The sequence below is a fragment of the Abramis brama genome (assembly GCF_963993115.1).
Source record: "Abramis brama genome assembly, chromosome: 10".
Lineage (NCBI taxonomy): Eukaryota > Metazoa > Chordata > Actinopteri > Cypriniformes > Leuciscidae > Abramis > Abramis brama.
Genome location: NC_139972.1, coordinates 17,389,322 through 17,412,131, shown reverse-complemented (window position 1 = coordinate 17,412,131; position 22,810 = coordinate 17,389,322). Strand labels below are relative to the sequence as shown.

At 38.6% G+C, this 22,810-nt stretch overlaps 1 protein-coding gene across 3 annotated transcripts in view; it reads right to left on the bottom strand.

Moving 5' to 3' along the window:
- Window positions 1-22,810, bottom strand: part of ulk2 (unc-51 like autophagy activating kinase 2) — a 33,586-nt gene that overhangs the window by 8,632 nt on the left and 2,144 nt on the right. For all 3 annotated transcript variants that reach the window (XM_084126829.1, XM_084126830.1, XM_084126831.1), the window contains exons 2-17: window positions 20,359-20,451; window positions 19,697-19,738; window positions 11,260-11,292; window positions 10,382-10,418; window positions 8,437-8,610; window positions 8,037-8,110; window positions 7,816-7,917; window positions 7,623-7,681; window positions 6,340-6,422; window positions 6,200-6,250; window positions 6,032-6,120; window positions 5,704-5,875; window positions 4,783-4,843; window positions 2,089-2,238; window positions 398-543; window positions 192-275 (exon numbers count right to left, since the gene is read on the bottom strand). In XM_084126829.1, the coding sequence (XP_083982955.1) occupies window positions 192-275; window positions 398-543; window positions 2,089-2,238; window positions 4,783-4,843; window positions 5,704-5,875; window positions 6,032-6,120; window positions 6,200-6,250; window positions 6,340-6,422; window positions 7,623-7,681; window positions 7,816-7,917; window positions 8,037-8,110; window positions 8,437-8,610; window positions 10,382-10,418; window positions 11,260-11,292; window positions 19,697-19,738; window positions 20,359-20,451 (1,450 nt within the window). The remainder of the gene's footprint in view (window positions 1-191; window positions 276-397; window positions 544-2,088; window positions 2,239-4,782; window positions 4,844-5,703; window positions 5,876-6,031; window positions 6,121-6,199; window positions 6,251-6,339; window positions 6,423-7,622; window positions 7,682-7,815; window positions 7,918-8,036; window positions 8,111-8,436; window positions 8,611-10,381; window positions 10,419-11,259; window positions 11,293-19,696; window positions 19,739-20,358; window positions 20,452-22,810) is intronic.

Sequence of the window (22,810 nt, the reverse complement as noted above, 5' to 3'; positions counted from 1 at the left end):
GATCGCTTGTTGAGTTCTCAGTCATAACGAGCAGCTGTCTCCATGGAGATTAGAAAAACGCAGGCATGCTGTGACCCACCGGGAGAAAGCCACTGTGGCTACTGCTTGTGGGACTGTTAATGGTGCCACTTTGAAGAGGAAACAGCAGTGCTGTGAGTTCTTTGGTGTCCATCTTTGACATATAAACTCACCGCCTGAGGAGCTGCGACTGCGGGCCTCGTGGCTCTGGGGGTGTCCGCAGCAGCAGTGGCCAAGCTGCTCAGGAATAGTGCCCACTGGGGAACAATTACACAGAAACAGACAGACACACATCAAATGGGCACGTCAGGACATGTCAGACTTTAAAAATACAGTTTCCCAGTAAACATAAAACAGGAATGACAGTGGCAACTCTTACCCAGTGGAGAGGGAGAGTAGGGCCTGGAACTGCCCGTAGAGAGACGTCGCCCAACAGTTTGGACCGTATCTGCAGGGCTTGGTGACCCAGACACCATTTTAGGAAAGCCCATGGGGCTTGTGTTGGAGCGCCGCACTGTGCCTGACCTGTAGAAATAAAATAAAAAACATGGTAACACTTTAGTTTAGGGTCCAATTCTCGCTATTCACTTGTTGCTTATCATCATGCATATTACTAGGACATTGGCTGTTTATTAGTACTTATAAAGCTACATATTCTACATCCTTTAATCCTTCCCAATACCTAAACTTAACAACTACCTAATTAACTATTAATGAGCAGTAATTAGGAGTTTATTAAGGCAAAAGTCGTAGTTAATAGTTTGTTAATAGCGAGAATTGGATCCTAATCTAAAGTGTGGCCTAAAGTGTGGTATTTGACAACCGTACAATTGTATTTCACTGAAACCTTTTCTTAGCACAAATGACACTTTTCATAAACAACAAGTATGCAATTATGTTAAACCAACTGGTCTCGATGTGATTTTATTGGATATATGATGTCAGTTCTCCTCAAGATCACACAGGTGTAGTTTATCACATTAACTACAAATTAAATTGATCAAAAGTGACAGTAGAGACATAACATTTCTATTTCAAATACATGCTGTTCTTTGAACTTTAAATTCATCAAAGGATCCTGAAGAAAATCGTGGTTTCCACAAAAATATTAAGCTCCACAATATTGTTGATACTAAGAACTGTGTCTTGAGCAGCAAATCAGCATATTAGAATGTTTTCTTAAGGATCATGTGACACTGAAGACTGGAGTAATGATGCTTAAAAAATTCAGCTTTGCCATCACAGGAATAAATTACATTTATACATATTTAAAATTGCAATAATATTTCACAATATTACAGTTTTTACTGTATTTTTTATTAATAAATGTAGCTTTGTTGAGCGTAATAGACTTCTTTTTACCAACCCCAAACTTTTGAATGGTAAGAAATTCATACATGTTACTTTTTTAGGCCCTTGTATATGAAACACAATTTGCAGGACGTCCTCTGTCATCAGCGTTGTTACGGTTCGCATTTTCTTTAACTTTAAAGTGAGATACTCAATATTCCTCCCTTCCTAAACAATTCATAAATGAGCTTAGTGACACAAAAAATCACTCATGTCAAAACTTGGTAAGCTCAGAAATGTTACATAGTTCAGTGCACTGGCACCTGGAAGACAGTTATGACTCAAAGATCAGGTCTGAATTGGTGCCCGGGGCCACTTCACCATCACCGTGCCCGAGCTGACTAACAGGGTAGTATAAAGTGAACCAGCCTGGCCCTGGGCACAAGGACAGCAAGGATGCTGTGATGAGATTAATCACTTTTTGAGACGCAGGGCAGGTCAGAGTGAAGTAGTCTAAGCAGCTGCTGAGGTCTGGCGTGACTAATAGGGGACAAGCAACAGTCAAAATCTCCAGACTCTACTAAAAACCTGCCTGAAGACCCTAAACCCATCTGTTCTTAAAGACCACTTAGAAAATTCTCAGCTATACAAGTGAGCAAGTTTAGGAAACAGATGCAAATTCGAGAGTGAAAAGAAATCTTTACATAGCATTATAAAGACATGGATATGCCACATACAGTACGTAGCAGAGTTAAACATTCCCGTTGTTGGATGTCTTACCTGGGAGAGCCATAGAGTGTTGTGGTTGGGCTGCTGGAGAGGTTCTGTTTGATCCGCTGGTAGTTTCGTACCTGTGTGGGCACAGGTATTGGCGTGGTCTCGCTTCGTGGCGACACCATTGGGGTCTGTCCGGTGGATGGCTGCGGTGGCCTGAGAAACCCAGAAAACAAGGTTTCAATCCAGTCAGAATGCTTTTCCAAACCCATTTAGGCCATAAAACCTCGACAAAATCCTCAAGATCAAAGTCTCATTCAACATGCGATCGCTAAATGTAAAGTGCGAGACGTTTCCAACTTTGTCAAACGAGTTCAGCAAAAGCCGTTTCTGCTCAGAGGGCATGGCCGAACCACATAGGGCGGAGCTACGGGTGTAAACACAAAGCCCTGACCAATCAGTAAGGAGGAGGGAGGAGTCGTGGGCGGTGCTTTTTAGGCAGTGACACGTGCTTGGTCCACCTACCCTCACCAGTCACAGACAAAGAAAACAAAACAGCTCGTTCTTATTTTATCAGGAACACAATGTTTTTTCACAGATGTCATGACTGGGTCAAGTGCGCGCACCGTGCAAAGGTCTGATAAGAAGGAAGGGGAGCTAAAAGGGAGAAAGGAAGCTGCACATTACTGTTTGAGCTCCAGTCTCCTGGATTATGTAATGAGTGAGGGAGGAGTGTGGGCTACACGTGAGCGGTTAACCAGGCTGCACAACAACTGCACACAAAGAGAGTTTCTTTGTTTGACCCAGAGTCAGTTCAGCATGGCACAACAAACCAAACAGGACATAAATGATGAGGCTATATACAATAATACATCTATATATATTATATATGACACTATTGTTCAAAAGTTTGGGGTCAGTAACAAACTGAATACAGAAAAAAATATATAGTTTTTAAATTGATCAAAAGTGACAGTAAAGACATTTATAATGTTACAAAAATGTCTATTTAAAACAATAATGCTGTTCATTTGAATTTTCTATTCATCAAATAATGTGAAAAAAAAAATCTATCACTGTTTCCACAAAAATATTAAGCAGCACAACTGTTTTCAACATTGATAATAGTAAATCAGCATATTAGAATGATTTCTGAATGATCGTGTGACACTGAAGACTGGACTAATGATGCTGAAAATTCAGCTTTGCCATCACAGGAATAAATACAAATTTTAAATCTATTAAAACAGTTATTTCATAGTATTACTGTTTTTACTGTATTTTTGATCAAATAAATACAGCATAAAAGACTTCTCACTTAAATCTTTAAAAGCACAAATCATCTAATAACATTGAAATTTTTTCGGTAACAATTTACAATAAGGTTTCATTAGTTAACATTAGTTAACTACTTTAGTTAACATGAACTAAGAATGAACTGCACATACAGTATTTGCAAATTTTATTAAATGTTAATTTCAACATTTACTAACATTATTAAAATCAAAAGTTGTATTTGTTAACATTAGTATATGCACTGTGAATTAACATGAACAAACAATGAACGACTGTATTTTTTTAACTAACATTAATAAAGATTAACAATGAACAATACATTTGTTAAAGTATTCATTAGTTCATGTTAATACATAAACTAATGTTAACTAATGAGACCTTATTGTAAAGTTTTACCTTTTTATCTTTAGCAAATCTCAGAATGAACATTTTACACACTGCATTATAATGCCGTTGTGACTAAATTCAGTAGCAGCATTTAAGTTTTTAGTGTTTTATTTTTAATTTATTTAAACAAAATAGTAGGAATTTTAATATTTGCCATTTATTGGTTATCAGTTTTTATTTGGGTGCATCTCTAATATTAAAAATAAATAAATAAATCATGAAATCAAATTCAATCAAGTGTGTCCAAACTTTTGGCAGTTAGTGTATAAGTGTGAAAAAGAATAAGCAGACAGAGAGGAGACAGTGAAGGTGGAGTATGCCTCGCTTGAACAAGAGAGGGAAACAGAAAAGCCACAGAGCAGAAGGAAGTGACTCGGAGAAGATGCACCGACTCTCACAACTTCTGTTTTACATGAGTAACAGACAAAAAATGAGCAGCATATGAATGTTTTAACTGTCAATGTCAGATCCACTGCATAACTGCACAATAACAAGGGTCTAGCCACAAAACAGCCGATGCGATGGGTGATTATTTCTGCACCTCTGGACAAAAATAGAGGTCGGGTCACAAGTAAACGGTGTGGAAACAGTTTTATATCACATGCAGATGGTAAGAAATGACAGCAGGGTGTCTATTCTTAGGGCAGGAGCACAAACACACACACACATATTCGCTCCCACAGGACTCATTCACCAGCCATGTGATTCACCTCTCAGCTTCCTCCTGCAATAACAACAGACACACCACCCAGAGTCACACAACCGTGAACTCGCCCTGGCTTTCACTTCCATGATTAAATAGTTTGGGAGTAGAAGGCACCAAAAATATCTCCAATGACAACGAAACAAACAGATCAGTGTGCTAATCCATAACTCCATATTTCCATGGTGCAAACAGCCAAAAAGGATTAAGATGATTTAACCATTGTTAATATTCCTGTCCGCATGTCGGACTTGACAGTGAACTGTGCATCTTTGGCCTATAAACCTTGTTTAACATTTGACGCAAGTAAACATGCATGCGTGAAAGCATTGTAATGCATTGTGAGTGAACCATATCAGTGATGTCACACTCACCCTCCACACAGAAGGAATTCACTGGACGGCCTGCGGCCCACTGCCCCCATTGGAAGGTCATCTAAGGAGAAGAGAAAGAAAGTCATGAGAACTACAAATACACACAGTCTCACAAACACCAGCAAATCACAGCTTGTGAGAGCGCAATCAGCGCTGGAAGGGTTTCATAGCGCTGACTCAGCAGACGCCTCTCTATACTCTAAAACACACACAAACAGCTCCAGCAGCTGCTCAAATCTAGTGTGTGTGTGTGTGGTTCAGGTATAACATATGTTATGGGGACAAAATTCCCCCGCAAAGCTGTCAATTTCCAAAATCCTTGTCCTTGTGGAGACATTTTTTGGTCCCATGAGGAAAACAGCTTACAAATCACACTAAATTGTTTTTTTTTAAATCTAAAAAAAAATCTGATATTTCTGATATCAAATATTTCTTCAATAATTTTATATTTTGTAAGATTTATTTAAAAAAAAAAAGAGGCTTATTTCAAGACTATTTATCTGAAAAGTTTTCCAGTTAAAAAAATTGAAACATACTAAACAATTCTTAAAATATTGTACTTAATATTAAAATATTAAGATTTTACTAAACTGTTTTAAGATATTAATACTTGTTTTCAGAAAATATAAGTGTTTTTCTTGTCTCTAGATTTAGGATTCAAATTACATTTACAACAGTTTTAAAGTATATTGTTTTGCGTATAGAGGAATAATACATCTTTAATTATATTATCTCCCATTAATGGACAATACTGTTGAAAAAATTTAATAAAAACCTTTTTGCCTCTCAAATAAATTGATCTTGTTTTAAGGATGTTTTGATTTTTTTTTTTTTACAGAAAAAAAGAGACAAATGTACTGATGATTAAATGATTTTTGCAGTGCAAGCGTGTGACGTGTTCGGTGAAGTAATGTGACTCACAGGACTGCTCTCCGGAAAGATGTGGCACCAGCACAAAGTCGTCCGTGTCACAGGAGGAGTTCTTGCTGCTGGTGCTGCCGCCCGACTCTTTGGACAGCTGCAGGTAGTTGGGAGGGCCGAGAGGTGGAGAGGAAAGCACGTCCTCGGGGAGAGTCTGCATGTCTGGCAGGGACTGCAAAACAAAGGTGGAGGTAAACACTGGATTACCTTGAGCTGAGTCAGTGCTATTAAACTTCTCAACGCCGCAATCATCTCATGCAACACCCTAGTTTAGGAACTGCTCATGTCTGTGACAGCGCATTCAGCAATGACAATGTAAGGTGCTTACCGGAGGAGACACGTAACGACAGGAAGGAGAGCTGCCACACGTGCTGTCTGAGACCAAGCCAGAGCACGTTGGCACTGGCACAGGTGATGCTGGGTAAAAGAAAAAACTGGTTTAGTGTCCAGCCACACCTTATTCATTAAATTTGCTCATCAAATGGTTCTTACTTACATTTTTTAATAGTTGATGTCGGTTCCAAGAAAGGATGACTGAAGAAAGTGTCTGCAGACAGACAAATATGAGAATGAGGAAAGGGAAAAACAAGGTGGAAATCCTCCAACAATGCACTGAAACAACAGAAATACACTGACCAAAATCCATACGATCCTTCTGGTTCCTCTGGAGCAGCCCCAGCAGCAGATCTTCCAGTGGAGGAGACGTCTCTCTCGGGATGCTGTGAACAGAAAGCTTTAGTTATTCAGTAAATAGGGCCTAATGATTGGCCATATCGAGATTATTGGCTGAATAATAAAATATAATCAAAAATCTTTTTTAATTTTTCAGTGAATTTTGAGTAAAGAATATGTTAATGAAGAGTTTTGTCATTTCAGCAACTTTGTGTACAGACACTACTGTTCACAAGTTTAGGGTTGGTAAGATTGTTTTATGTTTTTGAAAAAAGTCTGTTGTTCTCACCCAGGCTGCATTTATTTGATTAAAAAAAAACAGTAAAAACAGTAATATTGTGAAATATTATTATAATTTAAAATAAATGTTTTCTATTTTGATACATTTCAAACTGTAATTTATTTCTTGTGATGCAAAGCTGAATTTTCAGCAGCCATTATTTGAGTATTCAGTGTCACATGATCCTTCAGAAATCATTCTAAAGCTGTGTTCACACTGCCAGTGACTTTGTCGCTGCATGTCGCCAGTGGCTGGAGGTGGGGTCACTAGTGGCTGTTCCCACAACCGATTGCCTGGTAACGTTTATGAATGACATTCACGGATGTTATTCCATGCTGTAGACACTGAATTCGTTTTCTTGGAGGGAAAAGACTAAATATAAATGGTCTCAGTACATAAACTGCTTAATACTAAAGGCGAACAAGAAACAGCGAGTGCTCTTTTCCATTTCGGCTATTTATCTGCAGCGAAAGTGCAAGCGCCGGTCTATCTGGGTTTACGTGGGAGTCAGCACAGAGATATATAATAAAAGTTGCTGACCACTAAAATAACTTTTCCTCTATCACAACACTCCACTACAGGATCTAGTGATGGCTCTTTTCCTCAATCACACCTGACTTCACTCCTTCTGGTTGTCGCTCCTGAAAGTTGCTCTTCATTTGCATACAGTTCAACATACAGTTAGGTCCATATATATTTGGACCTAACAGTATCTCAACTTTGTCGCACTGCTAGACAAACCTACATTCGCTCATGTCATTGAAATCATGTTGCTTTGTCGCTGCGTGTCGCTGGCAGTGTGAACTCAGCTTAATATGCTGATTTGGTGCTCAAGAAACATTTCTCATTATTATACATTTTTTATACAGTTGTGCTGCTTAATATTTTTGGGGAAAACAACAATTTGAGCATTATGACACATATGAAACACAACAAAAGAAAAAAGAAAAATAGTCAGTGCTCTTACTTTGGCACCAAAGTCTTGTTCTTCTCATAGAACATCCTCAAGTCCTGGGGACTGTTAGCCTGGTCATTCAGTATATACACACATAAAACACCATTAAAACATCATCACAACAAAAAAAAAAACAGCAAAGTCTTCAAATCAGATAATTAGGTCCTATATGATCTCAGTTTTGCTTCATTGTCATGAACATCACCTGGAAAGGTGGCTTTCCCACGAGGCACTGATAAATGACAGTCCCAATGCTCCACAGGTCAGCTTTGGCATCATAGTTCTGGGACATGATCACCTCTGGGGCCTGCGAAGAGAGGTGATGGATTACAAATTATGAGAACATGATGCTGCCAAAGTCTCACACCGCTGATGTATTTCACAAATCTGAGACAGTGAGACAGAATTCAGTATGTGGCTACTGACCATGTACATTGGGGATCCACATAATGTGGCCGCCATCATGTTGCTCTGGAGATATCTTGCAAAACCAAAGTCAGCTGTTAAACAAAGAGACCACCGGTGTTATTAATAGCAACATACTGCTGTCTGAGAGTCACGACTTATATCTTCTGCACAGACTGAGACAATGGAAACAAAGAACAGGCTGTGTGAGAGATCAGAGGGCAGAAAGAGTATGATGCTATTATACAGACTGTACATACATACACAGTGGACTACAAACGTCTTGAGATATTTATGTCCAGGTTTAAGTTTAATTTTGGATATCAGATTTGTAATGTGGTCTCAGACATTTGAATTATACAGTAGATATAATAAGGTCTATATAGTAATATTAGCTACAAATCGTTATGTAGAGTGTTACCAATCTTGATGCGTATGCCGCTGATGCTGGACTTCTTGCGTCCCGTGTAGGACAGCAGGATGTTCTGAGGTTTGAGGTCTCTGTGAATGATCCCCTTGCTGTTGAGGATGCGCATAGCTGCCGCAATCTGCTGTAGAAAGACCCTCAGTGTGTCCTCTCGCAGAGTGCCCTTGGCTGGAAGAGCAAAGACATTGTACCTCTGAGAAACATGGCTATAAAATCCATTAAGACATTCTATAAAAACCTCATTTAACCAGATAGCCTTGCAGCTGATATAACCGCTTACACACATCATACAATGTTTCATTTGCTGAAATTGAAAATTGGCTTTATGTGTCAAGAAACCTCAGATTTACTAGTTTTGAAGAGCAAAATCTTTAAGGTGTGGTCACATTCACCACTGTTCGCCAAATTTTGAGCAAAAAAAAAAGAAGAAGTAATTTCAATAGGAGTCCACAAGATTGTGAAATTCCTACCGCAGATTTTGCATTGAGTTAAAGTGGGTCGCAACTTCACTGTGTTGACCAACAGAAAGCTGCTTGGTTTGAAAGTGACTTCAATGTGAGCTTTGCTTCATAAATCGCTAGACTATTGACTACAGACAATGACCCCCGGTTGACAGACAAGGCTTAAGCCTAGTCCCAGACTAAAATACATGTTTGAGCTGTTTTAACTGAAATCAACTTGCACTAATATATCTTTTATATATATATTTATCTTGTATATTTATATTTGTCTAAGGTACATTTATAAAAGCTACTTAAATGCCCTAATTGAACTAAAGCCTAATCCTGGCTTCATCTAAGCCATGTCTGTGAAACCGGGCCTGGAAGTTTTTTGCCCACTAAATTTCAACAAAATTTTGCTAATGTGACCATTATGTCTGTTTTAAGCGATAAAACAGACAAAATGTTGTGAGTAATTTATATCAAAATACTGTAGAACTGAGCATAACTAGAAAAATGTAGATTGACGATTGAAATGTTCATCGTGACCTTTTAAGGTTTTATTCATTTCCATGATTTTTGGCCCAGGCCAACAGGCCACCCTAATTGTTGTTGAGCACTTTGGTGAGTGATGAAGTGAGATTAACTATTTTGGATGAACTATCCCTTTAAATAAGGATGTACACTGCACTGAGCTAATCCAAGACCATCAGAGTCATGTTCTCTAGGCCCCTGATTGGTGAGACTGTTAAAATCAGAAGCTGCTCAGGGATTTTACATGGAGATCCGGGTCCCCTGTTAGAACAAAACTGGTGTAATCCACTGAGCTGTTAAGAGGATTCCCTTCACTCAATCTGCTCTGTAAACAAAGCAATTATGATCACAATGAACCTCGTACTGATCCCAAAACAGTATTTGGCATAGCTGTGAGGTTGTATAACTAAGAAACGGTTGCATAATTAAACAAGGGAGAAGGGTAAGAGGACAAGAGCATGGTTACACAAAGATAACAATCTGTCTGAACATAACAAGAGGTAACAGTCCAGCCAACATCACTCACACTAAGTAAATGGCACCAGAGTAATCTCTATTATGCCCTCTGTGTCACACACTCGGTGAAAACTTGGTTTATAGACCAATCAGATTCCTCTGACGGAACAAAGATTGCTCGTAAACATCAAACTGAAGTACACAGACTCCAGTTTATTCACAATGGGTCTGTGGGATATGTGGACAAACCTCTATGAGCTGTAAATTTATATGATAATGGAGGCAGCAGTGACTCTGTGAGAGTGTTGGTGGTAAGTGTGCTTTGAGATTGAGCCCTGGAGACAGACACTTCAACTCTAGCTCGCAGAGAAATACATCCTTGTTTAATGTGCAAAGAAACTTTAGAAACCCATTTATAGGTGGACTTCCCTAAAATGTGCTTTAAAAACAATGCTCTTTTTATTTGAGCAGTCTGACCAAATGATGTGTTTACCTCACAAGCTGCTTACCTTGCAAATAGTCTGCCAGGTCTCCTCCATTGCAGTACTTGAAGAGGAAACAAAAAGAGATAATAAAACTCAACTTTGAAACCAATACTGAACAATAAAAAACTATGTCGAAGCTCGAGGACTGGATATTTCATGGGCTACAGGAGGAGGAAGGCTGGTTTAGTGACACACACATCAATGAATCTGATGAAGTGATGCAGAATTATGGGATGGTCAGCATGTATTTGTGGCCAGTAAATTTCCACATCATTGATGGCAGGAGAGAAATAGCCCTGAGCATACTGGGTGTTGAGTACAGAGATAATACACTACAGTTAACATGACATAACATCTATAAAACACTGACTGAACAATAGAACCTTTAATGAAGGATTGATAAAAAAAAATAAAAAAAAACACATTTACTTCTGGCTTGCAAGAAAGTTTCATATTCTACAGAATTAATCAAAAAGAGCAATTTGTTTATGCTTTTAGTTGTGAAGACCTCTAGTTTGAGCCAAATTCTAGCTGCAAACCCCCTCTCAGGTCACACAGAAAGGTCCCAATAAATTATACTCAGAAAGCCAGCAGGTTGCATTATCAGAAGCTACATACAAGAGAAGGGTTGGACTGATATTACATGCTAAAGATAGTTAATATTAAAGCTCTTGAAATTGTTTTTGTGAGCAGCTTTCCCTGAACAGATATTTTTAGTTTGGCCTCTTGATGTGTTTGTTTCTCCTTCAGAGACTGCAGTGTTGGGCAATACTAGAAAGAATAGCCATGAAACATTAGGCAGAGGCACACTGTGGCCTCATGACTAAAACAAGAGCATGTAAAAGACAGAAACAACAAGAGAGAGGGAGAGACAGAGGGGAGAATACATGCTTTAAACTCACCTCCATAACCAGGAATACAGAACTTGGCGTTTCCTGAAAGAAAGAAAAACAAGATTTTACTCAGAAACAGCCCATAACAGCAAACATCCATCACCGACACTGATTTGTTTGCACACAGGTCCATGTCCTCCAGCAACCACGTGGTTGTGGAAATACAGGCACGTGCGTAAGTGAAGACGACTCACGTTTCAAATCCTGGCATGCAAACATCCTGGTGCTGAAACCATTAGACACACTAGCCTCATAACAGCTATTAGGGCTACTGTGTCAATACTGAAGGAATTAGATGCGGAATGCTGGCCAAATAAAAAGCACAAGACCCTTTGGTTTTTTCCAAGAAAGCGGGCTGTTACAGTAATCAAGACAAGCCACCAATCTATAGAACTTCCTCCACAATCTGATCTTAAAGTTTTATGATTCCTGGTATTTTTCAGTGAATTGATGTTGGCAGCCCATTAATGCAGTTGTGATGGACTGGTCCATTAACAAGGAAAGTGCGGCCATTTTATGTGCTGCTCATAAGTGGTTGCCTGTGGAGAGAGTGTGTGGGGAGAGTTTGTAATAGCGGCCAACACTCCCATCTGCCCACATCACCTCTTGTTCCTCCTCACTATATCTCATTACCTCACCTATTCAAGATGACTAAATATTCAAAATCTCTGTGTGCTAATTTCCCTTATTTTTACATTAAGATTACCCTTCCCATCACATAACACACACTTAAAGTTAATCCTTAATACCTAGTGATGCACCAAAATTTCGGCAACCGAAAATATTTGGCTAAAAGAACTTTCGTTTTTTTTCAGGCCAGAAGAGTTTTAAAGGACTGAAATCATTGACCAAAATAGTGACTTTTAATCAGTGCTTGTTCAATGATGTGTTTTGACTTCATCGATGTCTATTTTATGCACACAACATGGATAAGCTCCATCAATGATCAAAAATGAAGAGTAGCAATCTGTAAAAAATTTGTTTGACTGAAATATCGAGAGGTGGCTCATTTGACTAGAACTGGTTTAATTCATCTCCTGAAAACTCAACACCCTGAATAGCATAATTAGTTCAGTTATCCGAATTTAATTACTGAAACTGTATTTTTGTTCCGATTTTCAGTTAAATGAAAACTTTATTTTTGGTTTCAGTGATTTGGTCAAAAAAATCCATTAAAAATAACACTAATAATTTAAATGTCACTTCAATAAACACGAAGAATTAACAAAGCAACAACACGTTACACAGTGCACAGGGCTTAAGTACACAGATAATACAATCAACAGAATAACGAACAGGTGCAATACTAATTAGAAACTATGGTAACAAACAATGAACTAAAACTCAGGCAAAACAGTGACAGAAAATAAAACTAAACAGGGCATGATCATAACATTAATAATACTGCTAAATGTAATTAATGCAAAATGTTCATACTGTACATTATAATGTTTTGATGTCTGAATTCACTTGTAGCATTTAAATTGATTTTAGTTTTTAGTGTTTCATTTTTAATTTAGTTGGACAAAATAGTAAAAGAATAATTATATCCCTAGTCCATGTTATGCTGAAGAAAAAAAGTGTTTGTCTTCATAATCTTGATAAAAAATTTATGAGCAGCTCATGGGCTCATGACTTGACAAGATTTGCATTCTGCAAGCAAGATACTTCCTTCTCTGTAATCTGATCCCAGACAAGCCCACCTCCCCAGTTCTGCTGTAGATCTGTTTATGGGATCTGGGATCAATGCAGCCTAGGGGCTACAAGGGGCACAACCTCTGGTTGTCAGTCTGATTGCATATAGGGCTGATTTGAGCTGGCTGTGGTGGGGGATAGGAAGGAGAAAGGAAATGGAACAGCTTCGGCTGGGTGGAGGGGTAGATCAACTCAAGGACGTCATTAACCATCACATTTCTTGAACTTGACCATCTGTGAGTTCATCTGAAGCCAGCTGGCCCTGAGCATGATACACAAACACAAACAAACACACAGGCCATTTGATGAGAGGCACAAGAGGAACCGCTGACCAAGTGCGGGCAGGAAAAGAAAAACAAACAGCTTTGGATCAAGAACTACATGTCCAAACACAAATGTCCCGCCCTGATCTTCTGCCAATTTTTTCCTTACTTCTTGGCAAGAGATCTTGGAATCTTGCCTAACAATATGCATCATGATTTAAGCACATTTGTTATATCATTTATATTTGTTATGTGAACAAGGATAAAAATAGGTCAGTTACCAAAGACTGGACTCTGGACAAACGGCTAGAATACCTGAACTGCCATCATTTTGAAACTTTCAGTACCTCAGAACAATGTGCTGCTACTTAGCAAAATTCAGTGGGAAAGTAACATTAGTTACTGCATGTTTAGAGCAAGTTAGCATATTTGGCAGCTGGCAGCATGCCTGGTCCTAAATGGTAATGGAGAATAATGTGATATATCAGCACCATATTGGTAGTCAGCCAATATCAATTATTTTAAAAAAGCTAGAGATAACAACAAACTAGAAATGCATTGGAATTTTGGCAACTGGAATATTCTGCTAAAATATTCATGCACACAACATGAATGAGCTACAACAGGTAAACGTGTCATGCACGAACTTGACTCTGACCTAAAAGGATGCAAGAGTCGCAATATGTAAAATTTGTTCGGCTGAAATATCAAGAGCCATTTCATTGCCTAAGAACTTTACTATGACTGGTTTAATCACCGGAGAACACGACAGCATAAAAAGTTCGACTAACCAATTTAATCAACAAAATTTTATTTTCAGTTTAAGTTTTCACCTAAAATAAAATGAGAATTTCTGTGTTTCAGTACAAAATTAATTTCGGTGCAACAGCAGACATCAAGAGTTGGCAAATTTTGACTGTAAAAGTTTGGTATCGGGTCAACCCTACAACAAAGCACCATTGACAAAAAAACAAAGCTAGAGCTAGGCTGCATTCTGATCATATCTCCAGAGCTAACATGAGCTTCAAAACATCAGAAAATACAGGCATGACATGAAGTCAAAAGGCAGCATGCTCCCGCCAGGCAGAGGGAGTACTGCATCATAACTAGAAGTGTTGGATTACATCATTCTGATTCCAGCCAAAGCAGCGCTTTAAATTCTAGGAATATTTCAGAAACACCACATGTGCAACCAATTGCGAGAGATTGATGTGTTCCTTCTTAGAAACTCAACCGGTTTCTAGTTATCTACATGATAACGGAACACAACATTCTAGGGATGTAAGGTATACTCAAGGTGTCGTGAGTCTAAAGACACAGACTGTCCTTTCAGATGAGATTGTTTCTAAAGCAATGTCCCTGGAGCTCTGATTGACACACTTGAGTATCGTTATCAGCAAGAACAGGTATTGAAGAACAACAGCACATCATTTTGCCTGAGGCAAGGCCATGAACCTTCACAGTTGTAAGATAGAGAAAGAGATTAAGACAAAAATAAACATGCTTTCTTGTGTCTACAGCCCACGAAGGGCTGGTAAATAAACAGACAGCCTACACTTGGTGACATGTTGGTGGGTTGGTGGTAAGAAATGAGAAACAAACCTTAAAGGTGAACATTTAGAGAACACTACTACACTGTAATGTGAATGAATAGATTTAGTGCTTAATGGCAAAGAGGTATCATCCACCATAGTGAACACAATTTATTAGCTGAACACTTATTAGTTCCTGCAGGCAGCTCTCGAGGAAAACGTTAACAGTTTCCATATGTTCCCATGCTGTCTTTCTTTTCCAGCACCCACCACTCATTGCTGATAGGCTTCATTTGAATTCATTCCTCCCCTCCTTCTCAGAAAACTGAAGACAACAAGTCAATCCGTCCTCCACTGGGACACGCTGTTCTCTAACAGGAAGTTCAAGTTCTGTTTTGATACATGTAGTTATAGGTTGTCTCATGCATACAAACCTGGCTCCTCCCACCCCGACTCAAAACCCCACCCACTCCTCCCTCCAACTTCATGATTCCAAGTTAGAATCCTTCCAGCCCTTATATTTCCCTATCCTTAAAATGACTGTACACTTCTCTGTTTATTCAAGGGATTGTTTGAAGAATGTTTCAAAAATGTTGTCCATGCAAAAAAAGTGAGTGGTGTCCAAAACAGCCCTATTAACTTTCATTGTATTGCAGTTTTTTTAAATATCTTCTTTTGTGTTGTACAGAAAATATAAAGGCATACAGGTGTGGAACCTTATGAGGGTAGGACTGCAATTCATTTTAAATGTTTTCAGTTTTTTTAGTTTTATGATTGAAAAAAAAAAAAAAACCTCCAGGTTTCCTGTGCTTGTTTGTAGGGCTGCAAAGTTTGGTCAGAATGTATATTTTATGTATATCGTTATGACTATAAAATAATAACAATTAAGGAATTAATAATGTTATTATTAATGACGTTTTTATCATTATTATTATACAGTCATATTGACATCAAAACAAATTGAGCAGCCCTACAATCAAGCAAATATTACTATTGTGATATTACATAAAAAAATGTATAATAATTTTATTTTAAAGTACAACTGTAAAATTACAATACTAATATTTATGGCTGTTTTAAATACTTTTTTAACATTAAACCATAAAGCTTTTATTTTGGCAAAAATCCACAAGGAGCTTAAAGCTTCTCTTTTGATGCCTGTTTATAAGCACTTTTAATTACAAGTTTGGGAAGATGATTTGGCGGATGTTGCATTCCCAAAAATACCTATGCATTATAAGTGAGGTAAACTTATAGCGTGTGCAGAGATGATTTTGTCTGGACTATGGAGCACCATTTACTGTGAACCGAGCCACTCTGAGACACTGAAAACACTGGATCATCAGCTCTTCATGTGTAAAGGAACACTGTGGTATTTTTTAATCTGCAAAATTCAATGCATATTTTAATTGAATTAAATTGTAGACTTTGCAATTTGATAATCGCACCAAGGTATTTTGCTATTTTGCTTTTGTTTTGATTAATTGTGCGGCTCTACACGAGGGTGAGTTTTTGGGTGCTCTATCCCTTTAAAGGAAAAGCACAAGTTCACTCATTCAGGCAGAAGAAAGAATCGCCACCCTGTTATTACAGCAGGTCTCCAGCCTCCCTCTGCCAGAGCAGGAACACCACTGAATAGCATTTGACTGGAGCTGCTCAGCTCTCACTGCAAGCCTGTAATTAAACAGCTATGGCAATATCTTCAGCTCCATCTGTACAGATCCCCATTGAGAAAAAGCTCAAAAACGCTCTAACATCTCTATGTGTATGTGTTCTAAGCAAGCACGCACGTGTGAACTGGCACTGACGTTGGTATTAATCACAAGCCGCCTTCATTCACACTTCTTCATCATGTGGGACGAGATCATTATCAGAGCTGCAGGTTCGGGCCGGAGTGCTACCGCGCTGCATATGCTCCGTGTGGCGTAGTGGGATCTGAGGGCCACCTCTCACAGCACAGCTGAAATGTAAAAGGGCAAAGGCTCCCTGTTGCTATGCTTTAACTAGACACCTCTGGCTGGGTACAAAAAAGTAAATCCTCCTAACATCTTTAATGACAGTGGATTGTAAACAGTCCAAGGTAGCGTAATTGGGCTTGGAAGCTTGGAACGCCATTAGTATTCCCCAGGGCTCTGTGCTGCCATCAAGAGAAGTGTGGTGGATAAAGGTCACGTTCTTCTGTAGTGTGCGGCTCACGGTGCCTGCTGAGGTAAACAGCCATTTATTTCATTTGAGTAGCAATCAAGCAGGTATCCACTTGCTTTGTGTTTACAGTGCAATAAGTTAAGTGAAAGTGACAGATCCGCAGAGTGATAGTGAGTTCATGAAATCGAGAAGAAGCAATGTATTACCTTCAGGCATCCAAACTAATTTTGCGAGCACTGGGAAACGAAGTACTTTAGTATAATTAGAAAAGTATAATTGCAGCTATTATACAACAAAGTTATGATAACATATGGTATAAACTGAAAACTGATTCTGTTTTCTTATTCACTGACTAGAAAGGTGCCAGACTTAAGCCTTAGGCTAGAGACCTACTCAATACTATTAGTGTTTAGGACGCATATAATTTGTAATCTAATTACTATTCAAATGTCCTAGCTGCAAAAGCCCATGTGAGTATTCAGTATGATTCAGATATCTGGGTCTTTTCCTGGCAGAAAAAACCCCGGCTTAAAGGTCCCGTTCTTCGTGATCCCATGTTTCAAACTTTAGTTAGTGTGTAATGTTGTTGTTAGAGTATAAATAATATCTGTAAAATTATAAAGCTCAAAGTTCAATGCCAAGCGAGATATTTTATTTAACAGAAGTCGCCTACATCGAACGGCCCGTTTGGACTACATCCCTTTACTTCCTTCTTTAATGACGTCACTAGAACCGTTTTTTGACTAACCTCCGCCCACAGGAATGCTCCCTCAACTCTACCGAAATTCGTTTATGTACTTGCGCACTTCTTATAACTTACTGTGTTTACTCAGCTCTTACGGTGATTTTCTGAAGTAAAACTGACGCTTCATCTTTTGTGTGATGTACAATAAACTTTATTAAACTCATCAGTATATGTCTGATCATCATTCGGACCTGGTCCGAAACAGCAGACTTGTAGGCTATTAATAAATAATGGATACATACAAACAGATGACAAATACGTTATAATAACCGTAATTAAACTACTAAACTATACCTGTTTCATCTCTATACAGCACTCTGACTCTGTAGGCATTATTGTCCGACTCGAAATGAACACCGTTACTGAGAGTTTCTGATATTATCATCATTCCGTGAGATGAAATTGTCCTGACAGACTGAGCGCGAGCTCATGGAGCTCCGCCCCCTGGGTCGTCCAGCAGCAGCTTATTTGCATTTAAAGGGCACACACTAAAACAGCGCGTTTTTCTGAGCCCCAAAAAATGACAATTTAAACATGCTGTAAAAAATGATCTGTTGGGTATTTTGAGCTGAAACTTCACATACACACTCTGGGGACATCAGAGACTTATTGTACATCTTGTGAAAAGGGGCATAATACGGGACCTTTAACTATAGTGGGGGAGAAGGGGGGATGACTTGAATCTTCCAGGACAAAATAAGATCAACTTCTACCTCCGTCAGACTGACCTCGTGATTGAGAAAACAAGAGTTAGCAGGAAGCAGATCTCAGCGTTGCACAAATGTATTTATGGTCGTCTGACTGAATGAGCGACACAGCATGCAAGTCTCCAGAAACAGCTGATGAACAGCTACAGTACGTCACAACTCACACCCACTTCTCCATTTCAGTGCAGAGAGGAAAAACACACCTCGGGCCAAGCAGGGCAGATTTTGGTGCTAACTGTCACAGCCGAGACAAAATGCTATAATTTCTCACACCAACTAAAAAAAAAAAGTTCTTTGATGGAGATAAACAGTGTATCCTCAAGAACGTTCTGCCTTAGAGAGATCAGTGAGATGAATGTAAACAGCTTGTAGTGTCCTCAGACCTTCTGCCCTTGGAGCAGAAATAGATTACACACAAAAAATCACTCTTCTTCTCAAGTGTCTTCCTGGAGAAGACCAAAAATGTTGCACCGTTCAGCACAAAAACTGATTCAGAGAAGCATGCTTAACTGAAGGATGAGGGGTCTAAGGGCCCCCATCAGCACTGCAGGTGTGTGTCGGGTGGGAGTGTTATATAAGCACAGGAAGACGCACGCTGCGTTGGAAGTGCAGGATATTTAACGACTCACCTCACTATACTGGGAAGCATTACATGTCAAAGGTGTGTAGGTGACTGAGTCAGAACAGCCTAATTAAACCTACAGCTTTTCCCAGTTTGATCCTGCCGTAGACATCAACATCCTTTCAGAACAGTGCCTGCTCTGTCAGCCGAGGGTTTGGACCAATGAAATGGTGTTTAAACAGCCCACACCATTCCAGAGAAGGCAAACCCTCCCCCTATATGATACCGCTGGTGGGATGCAGAAAGGAGGAAGGCAGGGTATTGATGGATGAATTAGCTTGCTAACAGAACTGGCTGACATTTTCACCATAGTATGCAGAATTCAGCCCCAAGGATGCTGAGAAATAATCTTATTTCCTCCTGGCCAGTGACATTATTCTCTAATGTACCCTGTAAGACACTTATAAAGGTCTGCACAACGCACACAATGTATTTTTTTGCATAAATAGCTATAGAATTACAATTAACGTCCTCTTTAATGACTTCATAGCATTGGAGAATAATGTGTGTGATATTTTCAAAGAGGTCTCATGCAATGTACAGTGAGGCTTAGTCTAGGGTAGGTCATGTGACTTGTCATGTGAAGGGTGGTGTTGTATAAGAACTGGGCCAGTCCCGTAGGCCCTCACAGCTCTTAGTGGATAGTAGAGCACTGACAGCTCTAGGCAAATCTGCTCAGAATTAGTGAGGGCAGAGCATTCAGAGATTATAGTAATAAATCAGTAAAAAGCCATTACCTGGACATCATAGAGTGCCACAATGTTCTCATGCTGGAGTTCCTATAAACAAAAAATAAACAGTCTATAATTAACAGAGTATAATAATAAACATAAATAAATAGAATAATATAAGACAAATACATTTTATATTATTTAAAATAATAAAAATAAAATAATAATTGCACAAAATAATATACACTGGCATTCAAATTTTGAGTTTGGTAAGATTTTTTAAATGTTTTTGAAATAGGTATCTTATGCTCACCAAGGCTGCATTTATTTGCTTAAAAATACAGTAAACACAAAAATACAGTTTACAATTAAAAAAAAAAATGTTTTTAATTTTTAATATATTTTAAATTGTGATGTCTGTGATGTCAAAGCTGAATTTTCAGCATCATTACTTCAGTCTTCAGTGTCACACAATCCTTTAGAAATCATTCTAATATCAGTGTTGAAAACAGTTGTGCTGCATAACATTTTAAGTAAACCGTGATACATTTTGTTTCAGGATTCGTGATGAATAGAAAGTTTTAAACAGGATTTATTAGAAACATAAATCTTTTGTAACATTCTAAATATCTATACTGTCACTTTTGATCAATTTAATGTGTTCTTGCTGAATTAAAGTATTAATTTCTTTCAAAACACACACACACACACAAAACACAACAACTCACCTTTAAAATTTTAATTTCTTTTCCAAGCAGAATCTGGGATTTGGAGAGATTCTTTTTGTTAATACTCTTGATTGCGACCTCCCAATCAGTCTTCTGCAAATATTACACAGAGAGAGCAAGTGTGGGATGGCAGAAAGGGGTTACATGTGCCAAATTACATTTATATGAATCTTACAAAACATTTACTTTTTAATTTTTGAGTGTTAGAGTTCTGAATGTTTAACTGTTTATTCCTGTAAGTGGGAGTCTTTTGTTGAGGACACAAACATTTGCTTCAAAAGGCCATTCTTTTCAGCATGCTGCATCTATTTCTCAACCACATAAAGCTGATAGTATAATTGGGATTTTAGCCTTTGGGAGAGGCACTTGTGCAAGGTGGGACTCCATAGGGCCGCACACCAGCTTAAAGAAACTGTGTCCCCAACGCAGAGTGAAAATCCATGAATAGAACGATGCTTTTCATGTAAATGTAGGTTAATAAGAGATGTTCCTGTGGCACACTGTGCCATAGCAAAGTGCTGGCAGCACGCAAGAGCGGTTGCGTTCATCCGGCCTCACTGAAAACCAACTCAGCCAAGCGTGGTAAAGGCATCCCCGAGAAAACCCTGTTGGCTTTTATATTGACCCCATTTACTAGATGAGCATTCAAAAGGAATGAAGAGACTCAATGCTCAAGCTTTACTGAAAAAATGTCCTATATATACAGCTATTTTATGTCTATGTCTGCATGTTTGACATCATCTTCAAGCTAGAATGCATCAATCAGTGATCATAAGCATGTGTGATGATGAACACCATGTTTATTGGATGAAAATAAAATCGCTGGTTGAATCGAGTCAGCTGCTTTGGATGAGGCAGGTGATCATAAATATGTATTGAATTACTCCTGCTATATATAGCTGATGTAGTACTACATGCTGTGCATACACTGAGCATTTCCACACACACAAACATATATGCAGAGATAGCTCTTATGCACAATAAATCAATATCAGCATTTGATCTGATAAGACCAGGGTTCAACAAAACTGAACAGTTAGCCTAACCATTTTTTCAACTGTACATTTAAGGTTTTGATTCCTGGTTTTCATTCTAGAGAGATTGAAACGCTTTCAAAGTGGCAGGAAATGGAAATTCATCTATTTTCTAAATGCATATGCTATTGATTGTGAATTCATCCGTGCATGTTACAGTTAAAAAATGTTTTATACATATTTAATCAAAATGTCATAACTACCGTAGATCTTCTAGTGAAACAATAGACTTCTTTCTGGTGATGTATGCCAGACTTGTCCAATCATTTAGTCCCCTTAAACCCGCTCTTTTCTTACAATCAATAGCAAGCTTGCATTCAGATTTGCCTTTCATCCAATCAACAACCGGTGGATTGAACCAAGTCCCCACTCTACATATTTTCTTTTTCAATAATCCGTTGCACTCGGATCGGATGTACATCACAATACATCGAAAATATCTGTCGCTACTTCTGTTACATCGCAAAAAAAATAAAAAAATATTCTGTTTAGTTACCAAATGTTTTGACAATCACAATACACTTATTGTAATATGTTTCTTTTTTTTCTTTTTTTTTTTACATCCCCCCCAATCCCAATCCACCCATGTATGTTATGTTACATTTTCACTGTTTACAAAGGCAGGGCCTGCCATCTTGTCTTTTTGGCTTGTTTTTTTCTGATTGCACTTTAACCCCAAGGGGGAAATCCAGATCAAATCCCAGAAGGGAAAATCAAAACAAAATTAAGTTAAAACTTGTTTTGAACAATTTCTGTGTCATCTGCAGATTGATTTTAAACGTACAGTATGGAATTTTTTCTCCACTGGGGTCGCTAACCTATTTACAATAACAAAGGCGTAGTTTGATGACGCAACATTTGCTAAGAATTATGGATCTTGTCGTCAACGTCAAGCCGACCGATCTAATAATGTTTATGGATGACTGAATACATCGATGTTTTTGTCATGACTATGATATGAAGCAGTTCGGGATTGCTAAGAGACAGCTATCAGCTCCAAACGCGACGCGAGTCCCGCAGATATAAAAGGAATATGGACATTTAGCTCATGGAGCTCTCGGCATCTCGAAAACACCGCGCTGATATTGATTCTCGTTTTAGTTCTCCTTTTTTATCCAAAGTCTGCTTGCCATGGTCCATAATGTTTGAACGAAACAACAACAGCGTGCAGATAGACATTGCGAACTACAGTGGTCCACGTCTGTCGTCTTGGTTACTATCAGAGGGCTCTGGTTCATAGCTCTGGTTACCATGGCAGCACGAGCGGAAACCAGGGACAACGCGGATATGACGCCATTGACTGCGACATAACGGAAATAAAGACACGGTCCGTGTCTTCGAATTAAAATATTAATTTCTCTGGATTTAGAAGTTAATTGGAACTGTCGGGATAATGTAAATACACAACTTTAAAAAAT